The sequence below is a fragment of the Oryza sativa genome, chromosome 3, assembly GCF_034140825.1.
Source record: "Oryza sativa Japonica Group chromosome 3, ASM3414082v1".
Lineage (NCBI taxonomy): Eukaryota > Viridiplantae > Streptophyta > Magnoliopsida > Poales > Poaceae > Oryza > Oryza sativa.
The window spans coordinates 16,332,647-16,346,925 of NC_089037.1; the positions used below are offsets into that span (position 1 = coordinate 16,332,647).

Sequence of the window (14,279 nt, forward strand, 5' to 3'; positions counted from 1 at the left end):
TTTGCATGCATACAATGGTTGAGAAGATTTACATTGTTTGCTGTGCTATCCGACCTCGCATGGCGGCTCCCTGCGCTCTGCAAGCTCGTCCTTGCCATCCTTCTCGGCGCCGGCAAACAAGTAAAACCTGCAAATTAAATATTCGATTAGTCATATGTAACTTGCTTCTCATGGTGCATTTGCATACATCTACTTTGGTATTAGTCGGTTCAATCCATGGCTGGATATCCTAAGTGCCACGATGACGACGACATTGTACAGCGTGTGATTCCGTCGGTGATCAAACATGCCTGGTGATATGACGAAGTAGAGTGATTTGGCTTTGTGTCTGGTGTAATCTGATCCAATTCCAATCAATGCCTACTTTTTACTAGCTAATTACTCCACCGCCATCGGTTACAATAATTTTATTCCGTACCTTACCCCTCTCTCGATCAACGGTCTACAGAACTCTACCTCTCAATACCTCTACGTACCTCGTAAACACTGTAAAACTTCTCTTAATCATATGGTTGCGCTCGTCTTCTCACTCACAACATTCAAAGCTCGAAGATACATAAATTCTCTTTTATAGCATAGTGGTAAGTACCGTAACTTTCTCATATTCGACTGCCTGGTGCAGCAATATCATGCAACCAGGCTATTTCTTACAGCAAATAAAATAGTCTCAGGCATGCTACAAGGCTCCTGAAGATAAAGATTAAGTGTTTCATGCAAAACGAGACGGTAGTAACGTGCGATTAATTGAGTTTTAATTACAAACTTGAAAAATGGATTAATCTGATATTTTAGAGCAACTTTCTAAGTTTTCGTACGAAACACACCATTTAACAATTTGAAAAACGTGCCACGAGTATCCAAAATTTCATCCAACTCTAATTTTCATGAAAACCCACACAAAAAATCTTAAAAATTTGGGTCTACGTGAGTAATTATTTCTTATGAGAAAATTTAATTGGTACTTCCATCTCTAGGCCAATTCCTAAAAATACTACACGAGCCTACATATTGGCCTATACTACAATTTCATCGCCCCATTCCGAATTGGGGCAATTGCATCGGTGCCCCCACTTTCGAAGTCAATTGCTGTTTTACCCTCACTTTTTAGGGTTTGCATTTTTGCCCTCACTTTTTGAATCTGAAGCAGCCGTGTACCCCCACTTCTAACGGCCAGTTTTAACGGTGTGAGTTGCAGAGAAAAGGACATTTATACCCTCGATGGTTATTGTATTTTTGCCCTCATTTTTTTCAGCTTTGTGTGATTTTACCCTATTTTGTGACTACGGATTGTAAAATTCAAATATGAGCATGTTATGTACATGTTCGGATTACAAAATTTGACCAAAATTTCAATAAAATTTCGACAAAATTTTGACACAATTAGCATAAGGTGCGCGGCGGCGGGCGGCGGCAAAGGTGCCGACGATGTACATGTTCGGCGACTCCACGACAGACGTCGGCAACAACAACTACCTGCGCCGCCGTGTACGCCCTCGGCCGCCGCCGCCTCCCGTACGGCGCGTCTGCGCCTCCCTTAGCCGCCGCCTCTGCACCGCGCACCCTCACGGCCGCCGCCGCCGACCCGTGCACGCGCTCGCGGCCGCCGCCTCCGCGCCGCGCCGCCCTCGGCCGCCACCACCGCCTCGCGCGCGCGCCCGCGGCCGCCGCCGTCGACTCGCGCGAGCTCCCGCGGCCGCCGCCTCCGCGCCGTGCCGTCCTCGGCCGCCGCCGCCGCCGCCGCCGCCTTGCACGTGCGCCTGCGGCCGCCGCCGCCAGGCACTTGGTGGGAGATGCACAGGGTGGGAGACTCACTCAACCTTATCCATTCCCTTAGGGGTACAAAGGTAATTTCATAATTCCTAAAGCCTTTTTTTTATTTGCTTTTGTATTGTTTTAACATACAACGTGGGACCCACCAAACGGCTGTCACAAGTGAGGGCAGACGGTTGCTTCAGATTCAAAAAGTGGGGGTAAAACTGCAAACCCTAAAAAGTGAGGGTAAAACAGCAATTAGCCTTCAAAGTGAGGGCACAAATGCAATTGTCCCTTCCGAATTTTACCACGTCAGTTGGCATCTCGTTAATTGAAGTCGAAGGGAGAAACTCCCCGGGGGGACTAATGCGCGAACGTTCGCTACCAGCGAACGTATTTTTCCTTTTCTGTTCACCCCGCGACCTGCATTCTCCCACGCTGAAAATGGGCCTATGGGCCTATGGGCAAATCTGATCTTTGTTATTTTTATCTGAAGTGGCCAATGGGCCTTAATGATCCTAATAGAAAGTCTCTACAAATTGTTTTTTTAATTCGGTTGAAATTTATATGTGCAAAGTTTATAGGTGCAGAATTTATATGCAAAAACTTTCTATGCATAAATTTTATATGTATAAAGTTTCTATGTATAGATTTTTTTCACGTATAAATATTTTTTTTAGAAAGGGATTACACACCTTGTATGTACAAAATTTACATGTATAAACTTTCTATGTATAAATTTTACATAGATGAATATATTCTAGGCATAAATATATTTTGAGTTGATCAAGACGTTTTTTTTTTTTGGCAGAGAGTTCATCAACACGTTGTTGGGCTAAAGCCTGGTAGAAAAAAAAATAAAAGACAGGTTGAAGCCCATAGGCTGGCTTTTCTAGCTTTGCAGCGATGCACGCTAGTTACCACATGCGGATGTACAAGACATAGGTTGTTGCAACGCTCGCGGGCCGCGAACGTCCGCGTATTAGACGCCCCTGAAACTCCCATTCATCTTTCTCGATCCCCCCTGCTCTGATTTATTCCCAGACATAGAGAAGAGGGAAACCCCGTGGTGGGCCATGCTAAAATCCATACAAGAGCTTAACCGAACGCACAATTTCACATGGGCCAGGATTTTTTCCTCACCGAGGTGATCCATGGGGATTAGGCCCCGATCCCAGCCGTTTCCGGCCCAACCGGCTCTAATTGAAGTGGAAGGGAGAAACTCCCATTCATCTTTCTCGATCTCCCCTCTGATCTCCCTTACCCTTTCGTTTCAATCTAGCCATGCATGCAGCCACGAAGAGCAATTCCTTCCTCGTCACCGCATATGGATCTCATACCTCATCGTTGGCGCGCACGTGGTGCTCGATCCACCCGAACCTCTCCTGCTGCAAACCTCATACGTCGTCAAGCTCCACTTATTGGCTCTCTGGGTCAAAACAAGAGCACTTCAGCTGGACACAACACTCTATTGGCCTACCTCTTTATTGATAAAATGTCCGGATTGTGAACCGGAGGTTGTTATTCATGTTGTATATCAAGGACGATTCAAAACGAGTGTACTATAGGCGTAAGGGCTAAAAGAAACTTAGAAGCAAGCTTCTTTTTTTTAACAAAAAAGATTTATGGTTTGGTTTGTTGCAACACCAGATTGTGTTTGGTAGGTTCTTTAAAACTTTATGTAGATATTTGCGCTGGAAGGACGAAGGAGAAGGATGGAGATGTTGCTTGTTGAAGAAGTGGTGGCGCAACTGCTTTGTCCCTTTCGCTTTGATTGATGAGATGGATATGGGAGGTTCAACGGATGTGATAAAAATTGAAACAGAGTAACAAAAGCAGTGGCTGAATAAAATTATAGTGGGGGCTCCTCAGCCTTTTGGGCCTTCTAACAATCATAGACAAAATCTATTTTAGTCCCCTTACAATAGATACATGGGATTTAAATTTTAGTGGGATCTTAATGGGGGCTCTAATGATTCATTAGGGGTAGGGGGGTCTTAACCCCCTAGCCCCCACGCTGCCTCCGCCACTGAACGAAAGTACGGTACAGGGTGTGTTTAGTTCACACCAAAATTGAAAGTTTTGTTGAAATTGGAATGATGTGATGGAAAAGTTAAAAGTTTTGATGTGATGGAAAAGTTGGAAGTTTGAAGAAAAATTTTGAAACTAAACTCGGCCACAGATCGAAAAGGAGGTCCATGGTAATGAGAAGTACTCCCTCCATTTCTTTTTTATGTCGTTAGTTAGTTGAAAACTGTGGCCTTGTTTATTTGAGGAAAATTATTGGGTTTGGTTATCACATCAGATATACAGACACACATTTAAATTATTAAACGTAGTCTAATAATAAAACAAATTACAGATTCCACCAAGAAACTGCGAGACGAATTTATTAAGCCTAATTAATCTGTCATTAGCAAATTTTACCGTAGCACCACATTGTCAAATCATGGCGCAAATAGGCTTAAATGATTCTTCTCGCAATTTACACGCAATTTGTGTAATTGGTATTTTATCCACATTTAATACTCTATGCATATGTCCAAACACTCGATGTGATGGGCGAAAAGTTTTTGTTTTGGGAATAAGGCCCTATTTAGATCTCCTGGCAAAATTTTTCACCATGTCACATCGAATGTTTGGACACGTGCATGGAGTATTAAATATAAACGAAAAACAACTAATTACACAGATTGCGTGTAAATTGCGAGACGAATTTTTTAAGCTTAATTGCTCCATGATTTGACAATGTGGTGCTGCAGTAAACATTTACTAATGACGGATTAATTAGGCTTAATAAATTCGTCAAGCAGTTTACAGGCGGAATCTATAATTTATTTTGTTATTAGTCTACATTTAATATTTCAAATATGTGTCCGTATATCTGATGTGACACGCCAAAACTTTACACTCATGAATCTAAACACCCCCCTAAACAAGGCCTGAAGTAACCAATGTCGTACATTATGGGATGGGGTAGTACACTAGTACTATTTTAAATGGCCTGTGTTCTATACTCACCTTTGACATCTTATACTCTATTGTTTTTCATGTGTATGTTTTGTGAATTAGTAAATGATGTTTTTTTTAAAAAAAATTACAGGGAAGTTGATGTAAAAAAATATTAATCTATTTTCTAAGTTTTTAAGCTGGAGTAACATTTAATTAAGGGCTAATTGGATCCATGCCACTATAAAATATGTCACTTTAGATAAATGCCACTGCTATTTACGGTATCGACTACGTACTACTGGCATTTAGGGAAACTGGCACCGTGCCACTCCGTCATATTTTCCATCAAAAATCTACGTTGTATGTGGGGAAGAAAGGAGGGGGATGGAGGAAGATGGGACTGACATGTGGGTCCCATGTCTAAGGGTCTGACGGAAAACGCGACGGAGTGGCACGTTTCCAATTTTCCCAAATTCCAGAAGCATGTACCCAATATCATGAATAGTAGTGATATTTATCTAAAATAATATATTTTTAGTAGCATGGATCCACTACTATTTACGCGCTAACGAGGCACATTGTTCTTCGTGCACGAGGGAGAATTTTTCAACACTCCTCCCGAACACACCTAAAAGTTGTCCTGCGAAGTTGAATTTTCTTATTTATAGGCCTAAAATTATGTTTTTCCTTATCCTATAAGGTTGTATTCTCTTTGCTTGTTAATATACAATGCCGTTGACTTTTCTTAGAACCCTTCTATGATTAGTATTATTCAAAATAGTTGTACAAATCTTAAAAATATAAGTAATACTTAAAATCAAGCTATATAATAAAATAAAAGATATTTACTTAAATTTCTAAAATAAGATAAAAGTTAATACTGTACTTCCTTTTTTACTTTGGAGTAAAAAAAAGTATAATAAGGCCGTGTTTAGTTCCACAGCCAAATTTTTCTTTAAGTACAGACATACATTTGAAGTTTTAACTAGACTAATAACAAAATAAATTACAGATTTCGTCTGTAAAATGCAAGACGAATTTATTAAGCCGAATTAATCCGTCATTAGTAAATGTTTACTGTAGCACCACATTGTCAAATCGTGACATAATTAGGCTCAAAAGATTCGTCTCGCAATTTACATGCAAACTATGCAATTGATTTTTTTCATCCACATTTAATGCTCCATACATATGTCCAAATATTTGATGTGGCAGAATTTTTGGAAGTTTGAAGGGAACTTAACACAGGGGTTTCTAGCTGGTGTGTACGCGCCGCTAGGCGCTCACGTCTAACTATCTATACTATTAGTTAACTAGTGACAGTAATTAGGAAAGATTTTAAAGATTTTTTTGAGAATTTTTTAGTAACAGATTGAAAATTTATTAAGTTAGATTTAGAAACTTTCGATTTAAGATTTAAATTTTGAAGTCAAATTTTGAAGACATTCAACTCAGATTTGAAAACTTTCAACTCAGATTTGAAAACTTTCAACTCAGATTCGAAAACTTTCAAGTTCAGATTTGAAAATTTTGAAAACTTTCAACTCAGATTTGAAAATTTTCAACTCGAGAGTCGAAAACTTTCAAGTCCAGATTTAAAAATTTGAAAACTTTTAACTTGAGATTTAAAAATTTTTAATTCGAGATTTGAAAACTTTCAACTCGATTCGAAAACTTTCAAGTCCAGATTTGAAAATTTTGAAAACTTTCAACTTAATATTTAAAAATTTTCAACTCAAGATTTGAAAACTTTCAACTCGATTTGAAAATTTTAAAGTCAAGATTTAAAAATTACTAGTAAACTAATTACTAGTAAAAAATAGGAAACTACTCTAAACTAATTATCCTATCGTGCGGCAGGGCAGGAACAACAATCAGCGAAAAAAAAAGAAAAAAAAAGAGAAGTGTAAACGCGCGCGTGCATGGGTCTTGTGGGTAGGAAATGCGCCCCGGCAACACATGCGCGAATTAGGATTGTTGGGGCTGTTTGGTTCACTACCTCACTTTACCAAACTTTGCCACACTTTTTAAGACATATGTTTGTTTTACTTCTAAACTTTTTAAATTCAAAGGCCCACATGTCATACAACCATTTTTTAGCCAAACCATGTCTAAGGTGTGGCCGTCAATTTATAAGCCATATATTTAGCTAGCTAGATTTGGGAAGAAGGTTTGGCAATGTTTGGGAGGTAACCGAACAACCCCGTCGACTTAACACAGCCTAACTTGAGTCATGTTCGACAGGCGGGTGGACCCACGGTTGCAGAGGCCGAGCCGAGTCATCTTCCTCCCTCCCTTTGGCTTCGTGTTGGTATTATTCCCCCGCACCGCAGCTTCCAGCACCTTCGTCTCGTCTAGGGTTAGGTTCCCCCCCTCCCAACGCCCAACCCAACCCCCTCGCCCTTCCAGAACCTTCCAGAAGGAAACCAACCGACCCCCGCCGCGATGTGGCACGAGGCGCGGAAGTCGGAGCGGAAGGTCCACGACCTCATGGACGCCGCGCGGCGGCGGGCGCAGCGCCGGGCCGCCTACCTCGCGCGCCGCCGCGGGGACCCGCACCAGTCCCTCCAGGTCTCCGGCGCGCGCTGCCGCGTCCACCGCGACGACGCGCTCTACCAGGCCACCGAGGACCAGCAGGGACTGTGCGTTGCTACTTCTCCCCTCCCCCCCCTATATATATTTATATGCCTCTCCAGTCTCCAGTTTGATTTGATGTCTTTGATGTGGTGCCACCGTATATGCGAATGCGATGCTCGCTTATAGTTTTACCAGTGCGCTGGATTTGATTGAATTGACAATACAGTGTGATAGTTGCGTATCTCGTTTACTGATAATTCAACTCGTTGATGCTTCCTGTGACAACTGATCATCTATTTGTTGGGTTTGGGTAGGATCTGTTTGTGTGGGCCGCGCCATTGTGTGAAGGGATGGGGATTAGTTCATGTTAATGACAGTTCCAGTTTGCAGCTAATTGTTTGGTTCAGTTGGATGTGATTGAGTGCTTGTTCCTGATGTAGTTAGGCTAACTGCTAGTGATTCTATTTCTGCGATGGGTTAGTCGGTCTGGTACCTTTGTCGACGGTTTCATCAATTAGTTTCTTATTCGGACAATGCTATAGGTTTTATGTATTGCATAGTTGGAGCAACAGCCTGGATGTTGATCCACGGTTGAGTTTCTTACGCGCTGCACAGTTTCTTTATCTTCTTCATTGCTTAAATGGATGTTCAATGCAGTCTGTTTGGTTTGGAGAATATCTTGGATGTATATCTGTTGAATCTAACATAGTTCTTCGAGGATCACTGGTTTTGTAGACCAGATTTGCCTAGATACCATCGCATCCAAACCATATTGAGTGGCAAATACGTTGCAGCATGTACTGCGATCCAAACACAGGATTGACAGGTGCTGCAGAAGTTCTGGAAGTGTACATGTTTCGCACATTTATAGCATAACACACTAACGTGGCATTAACACTCCAATTGGCATGTTTTGGAGGAGTGTAAGAGATAATGTTTTGTTTGACATTAGCTTGCACATAACTGCAATACAATGTTGGACATACCAGTTAAATTAATTCAGAACAATATACATATGGTTTAACAACTCTATTTTTTTTCTTGTTTCATTTCCTTGATTGTGTTGGTATTGTCTGAAAGTGCAACATCACTGTGTTGGTGTTTTATCACCATGTGTTGATGCTAGTGATTTGATTGGTCTAAGAAACATTATACACGTTTCTATGGTGCTTATATTGTCTTCCTACTTGTGATATATAAGTAAGAAAGTGTTTTGATCATGAGAAAGGAAGTTTACTACCATGACTGTTTCATCTGAATGGTACTAATTATTGACTATACTCTATACCTTGCAGGATACCATGGAATGGAAAACAAGATGTTTTGATTGACAGGTACTTTTTCCTGAGTCATCTAAATATTTCATAACAATACAATTGATATTATTCCTCATGATTGCAGATTTGATGGCCGCGCACTACTTGACTTCATCCGTGACTCTAGCTCTCGGCCTTTCCGGGTCCAAGAGAAGTCTGAAGAAGAGGAAGAGTTAGAGGAGTTTGTTAATTTTGAACGTTACCGGGATTTGATTAAGCATCGACGTAGAGGATGTCGGTACCTTTTTGGTTTCTCTGCTATATTGCTATTATTTGTAGGAGTTTGCTGTCTTTGTTCATTTTCTTTTGTGCTTATTGGTTTGTCTTGGCGCATCTCTCTCTCTCTCTCTCTCTCTCTCTCTCTCTCTCTCTTCATGGCCTTGTCAGCTCCTAATTTTGGTTCCCTAAGTATTTACATTACCTAGTTTTCATCTGCAGTTTCTGATGAGGCGGGTTTGCAGCATGTTTCGCAAGAGTTGGAGGCAAAGGCTATTCTTCCTTTTAGCTTTGAGAAGTAGGTCTACTTTTACTATGCCTCACTTCTTACATGCGTTTCTTAAGGTTCATAACCTATAATTGGAAAAGTTAAGTTGACTGCTTGTGCTTTCTGCAAAGGATGGCAAATCCTAGCATACATATTTGATGACAACAGACCACAATTACTTTTTGTACTTTGTCAAGCTTATTATCATTCCTTACACAAAAATATTGGTTAGTAATTTTTGTTCTGGAAGAGCATGTTTGTGTGGCATGTTGTGAACTTACAAACAAAATATACTGGCAGTTGATGATTATATATGGTGATATCCTTGCAAATTTCTGGAAACCACAATGTGAAAGCTGTAATTTTTGTCTATATTTTTCACATCTCACAGGACCAGCCGAATAAATGCACAGATACCTGTTTTGGTTTGATGTACAAACATGTGCCTACTGCAGAGTGCCCAACTATGAAAGAGTCGCCTTCTTTTAATATTTTTCTTAGTATATATTGAATAATTTATTAAAGTGGTATTAATATTTCATATAGTTCTAAATTAATATGTGACTACCTGCCTGTCAAAGTATATTCATGTTTGCCTGAAAATGGAACATTGGTATGTTTAGTCCAACTTTTGGAATTAAAGTTGACATTCACATGTATAGTGTGTATGAGACCCCTTATTTGCATAAATTTCTTAGCGTACTTAAGGAAGGAGATATGTAGGTGCTTATTTTCTGGTGCCTTGACTACTGACTAGCATAAGGCACCGTTCTTCTTTGGGGCAGCTACTTCCCTGTTTTTTGTTACTTCCTCCGTTTCACAATGTAAGACTTTCTAGCATTGCCCACATTCATTTAGATGTTCATGAATCTAGATATATGTATGTGTTTAGATTCATTAACATCTATATGTATATGGGCAATGCTAGAAAGTCTTATATTACAAAACTGAGGGAGTAGTATGCTTCCTAAACTGTTAAACAATGTTTTTCTTTCAAATAATTTTTATACAGAAGTTTCTTTAAAAAGAAAATCAAATAAACCCATTTTCCAAATTTATAATAGCAAATGCTTAATTAATCTTGCGCTAACGATTTTTCTCGTTTCGCATGCCATCAATAAGCTCAGCCAAAGAGCTGATTCAAACGCTGCCTAAATCAACTATAGGCAAATCAGCAAAACATGCTTAAGCTAGGAGCTAGGCAATCACTTGTTTTGTGGTACAACTTGAGTTTAGGTGTCACATTGTGTAGAGGGTTCCTTTGAGATGTCCTGACTCCTGCGGGATTTAAAATGGTTACGCTTATAAGCTTTGGTTATAGAAAAAAGTTTGGTGGACCAAATAATCTCAATTATTAGTAGGTGCACATGCCAGCAAAAAGGCCAGAAAGTTTATCTTACAAGTTATGGCTCAAAAGCTGGCAAACATTTCTAATTCATGCTGAAATTTTCAGAAGTTTACACATAAGAATTGTAAACGAGCTTATGATTATATGCACTGCTTTAGATAGATTTTATTTTTATGAGGCCCAGAATTTCTGTCAATTGGTTCTGTTTTTGTAGGCCTTCATACAATTTATGTTTTTATCCCTACAATTTTCATTAATAGATGCAGTTTTTTAGACTTACATTATTTAATTGATTCTATTTTTTTTCACTTGTTTCTGGCAGACCTCAATCCTCACAGACCCCTGCTAGCAAAGGCACATATTCACAGGTGGGTTACTCATATAAAGGGGATGGAAATGAAGAATCTGAAGATCTAAAGAGTGATGAGGAGGATGAAGAGGAAGAAGATGAAGAGGATGAAAAGGGCTTCAGTAGTGATGACAGCAGTGATGAACGAATGGAAAGTATAGCCAAGGAATTTGGTGTAAAACGATATAACTGGCTTGTTTACATGGACAAGAAGGCCAAGGAAGAGGAAAAGCGCCAGAAAGAGATTATCAAAGGCGATCCTTCCATTGTTAGTACATTTGTAGTTTTAAATATAGCGTATGTTGCTTGCCTGTAGTGAGAGCTGACAAAATACACTATGCAGAAAAAGCTGAGCCGCAGAGAGAGAAGAAAAGTTTCTCAAATTGAGAGGGAAAGAGAGCGGGAAGCAGCACGTTCTGTTGGAAGGGTATCTTATCGTGATCCTTATAGGTAATGTTGCTTGTTCGCTCTATAATTGGGAAGATGAAGTAACAGAATGACAAGTATTGTTATTACAATATTCATATGCTCAACATATTAAATTTATAGGGAACAAAGGAGAAGTCCGTCATATGATTCGTATTCAAGGGGCAGAAGGTGTGCTCAACTTTCACTTTAATTTTTTAGATGTAAAATCTTTGCGTTGATTAACCTGCAATTATTTCATGATGGCAGATCAAGGTCAAGATCAAGATCTCGTTCACCTTCGTATTCTAGACGCCATGGCCGTGGTACACATGCTGAAAGCAACTACCGAAGCAAGCCAAAGACTCCAAGGGTTGAATACATCACTGAATTTGGAGGTTCAGATGACACCAGTGACCTGAAAGTTGCAGGGATATCTCCACCTTCATCTCCAATACGAGTTGGCATACCTAACCGGTCGGGGAACTCGACCTTTAATATTTGCAAAGATACATTGGGCCATCTTTCTCTGCTGCAGCATATTGTCATGGTCCTGGTATTCTAAAAGCTGAACATGTCAAAGAGTAGGATAGTTGAAGACAGGGTCAAGATGGCATTTATATGCTATAAACTGTAAAATGATATTGGATTTGTAGGTAGACATGTGAAGCAATAGGTGGCATATGTTTACTGAGCAGGAAGATGATTTAGCTCGTGGAGCTTCTGGCCTAAGTTTGTTTACTCTTCCAATTCGTTTTGCCTATAATACCATTTCTTTCCTGCAGGTCATCAGGTGGCCAAATTCTTGAGGCACTTCACAGTGATCCTGCATCTTCTTTGTCTGTGGAGCAGGAGAAAAGTACAAAAAATTTGAAAGCGCCCACCAGGTTTGTCAACATGATTACAATGCCATGAAAAACAAGAGAGAATCCCTTATTTCTAACAGCACTGAGTTTCTAACAGATGTTATCCTTATTTCTCTGCGATCGTTTTACACTACTCTGAGTTATCATACAACTGTCTCTAGTCTGTCTTAGCTTGAGCATGTACCTGATTCCAGGGTATTGTCCTGTATCTTCATCATTTACGAATGTGTTTACTAACTAGTCAACTATTTTCTGTTGACAGCACATCAGCACTAGTCAAACTAAGCAAGGGTGCCACTGGGGGGCCTGGCAAAACCGTCCGGACTGAAAAGAAAGAAACACCACAAGAACGACTTAAAAGAATAATGAGCAAACAACTTAACAAGCAAAGTATGTTTTTATTCCATTCTTCTGTATGCACTAATGAATTTGAACAATGCTATCCATCTCTTAGTCCATGCATGCAATGAAGCATACTCAGTTTTTGTTTGTCTGTACAGTTCGAAAGGACACTGCTGCTGAGATAGCAAAGAAACGAGAACAGGAACGCCAAAGGCAGGAAAAACTTGCGGAGGTAGGTCGGTACAGGGGTCGAAGCAGGAGCCTTAGCCGATCTCCACCAAGGTAATTGAATTGAATCAGTATTCATCACATCAATGCAATCTTGGACATGAAACTGTAGGGCTGTGATAGAATCTGCTTGCTTCCTAAATAATTCAAGCTGTTTCACAGTTCACGAAATGACGAATTTGCCAAAAGGATATTTGTATTTTTAGAATACTACAGATTCATTATATTTTCTTAACAAAATATGATTTTGACAAGAACACCTGATGCTGATTGATACATTGTCATGAAAAAAATATCATGGTACCTGGTGCAGAAGGCGACATTATAGCAGAAGCCGTAGTAGGAGTAGAAGTCCAAGGAGGTACCATTCACGATCCCAGTCTCATTCCCGTTCGCCTTCTCGCTCTCCAAGGTAATTTAGCAAGCGTAGTTATTTCGAATCAGATGCCGAACATCCCTATCCCTGCTACTTGTTACTAGATAGCATCTGAAATAGTAAATATGGCCCTGCAGGTACAGAAGCAGGTCAAGGCACTGAATACCAGCTGCACCAATCACCAATGAAGTAACCCGTCTCTGTACTCTATATATTCACATTGTGGTGTTTTTAGATTTTATTTGCTTTTGCTTCTCCACGTTATTATGTTTTAATTCTTCTTGACTGTTAGAAGCACCCTGGATCCCTTTCAACCTTGCTTGGTGTACGTAGCTGTATCTCTTGGTTTAAATAAGAGGGTCCCTTGGCTACAAGACGCATGCACTTGTCACTTATCAGCTTTAGGGTACGGCTTTTTATTGAGCACGAGGCACAATTTTACAACTTGGAGTTGATATCATAGATAGATGGAGAGTGATACTGATAAACGAGAGAGGGTGCTCGCTCTCATGGAGTTGCCACCCTTCAATCAAAAAAAAAAAGTGGTACGATAGGCGAGACTACATGCCATGGTATGTCTCTTTCCCAATTGCCTGTTTGTCCGCGTGCTCTAAATGTTTTTTGCCTGATGCATCCTAATATTTTTTTTCTAAGAAAAAAGAATATAATAAAGAGAGGCTCGATACCCATGCTTTGGACCCAAAAAGATTGGTTACATTGCTCCAGGTTTTATTAGTTCAATTTTAGGTGATGATTGAAAGCTTAACAGTCCAAATTTATTAAGTGCGAGTAGCGTCTTCTCAAAAAAGAAAAAGGTTGGTTATGCCGTTGTATTGATCAGGAATGTCTTTTAGTTATGAACCGGACACACTCAATTAGAGACGAGGAGAGTAAATAGGAAATATCTATTTCACATAACAGTAAATGCATACTCGCGAATCAGCAAGCATATAACGAAGTAGTAAGGGTGTTTTTGTTTCTTTGGGTGTAAAGTTTTTAAAGTATATGGATACACATTTGAAGTATTAAACGTAGACTAATAACAAAATAAATTATAGATTCCGCCTGTAAACTGGGAGACGAATTTATTAAGCTTAATTAATCCGTCATTAGTAAATGTTTACTGTAGCATCACATTGTTAAATCATGGTGTAATTAGGCTCAAAAGATTCGTCTCGTAATTCACATGCAAACCGTGCAATTGTTTTTTTTCCTCACATTTAATGCTCCATGTATGTGTCCAAACATTTGATGTGATGTTTTTGGCTAAAAATTTTTTGATCT

The 14,279-nt window shown here is 39.8% G+C and overlaps 1 protein-coding gene across 1 annotated transcript; it reads left to right on the forward strand.

Annotated features, from left to right (window-relative positions):
• The first annotated feature begins 6,946 nt into the window (after positions 1-6,946).
• On the forward strand, positions 6,947-13,369 carry LOC9268882 (uncharacterized). The gene is made up of 13 exons (XM_015776724.3): positions 6,947-7,346; positions 8,577-8,615; positions 8,683-8,831; positions 9,036-9,111; positions 10,752-11,046; positions 11,122-11,228; positions 11,328-11,375; positions 11,454-11,660; positions 11,969-12,070; positions 12,312-12,439; positions 12,550-12,673; positions 12,933-13,031; positions 13,133-13,369. The coding sequence occupies exons 1-13, from the start codon at positions 7,150-7,152 to the stop codon at positions 13,155-13,157; spliced, it is 1,596 nt and encodes a 531-aa protein (XP_015632210.1). The 5' UTR covers positions 6,947-7,149; the 3' UTR covers positions 13,158-13,369.
• The last annotated feature ends 910 nt before the right edge of the window (positions 13,370-14,279 follow it).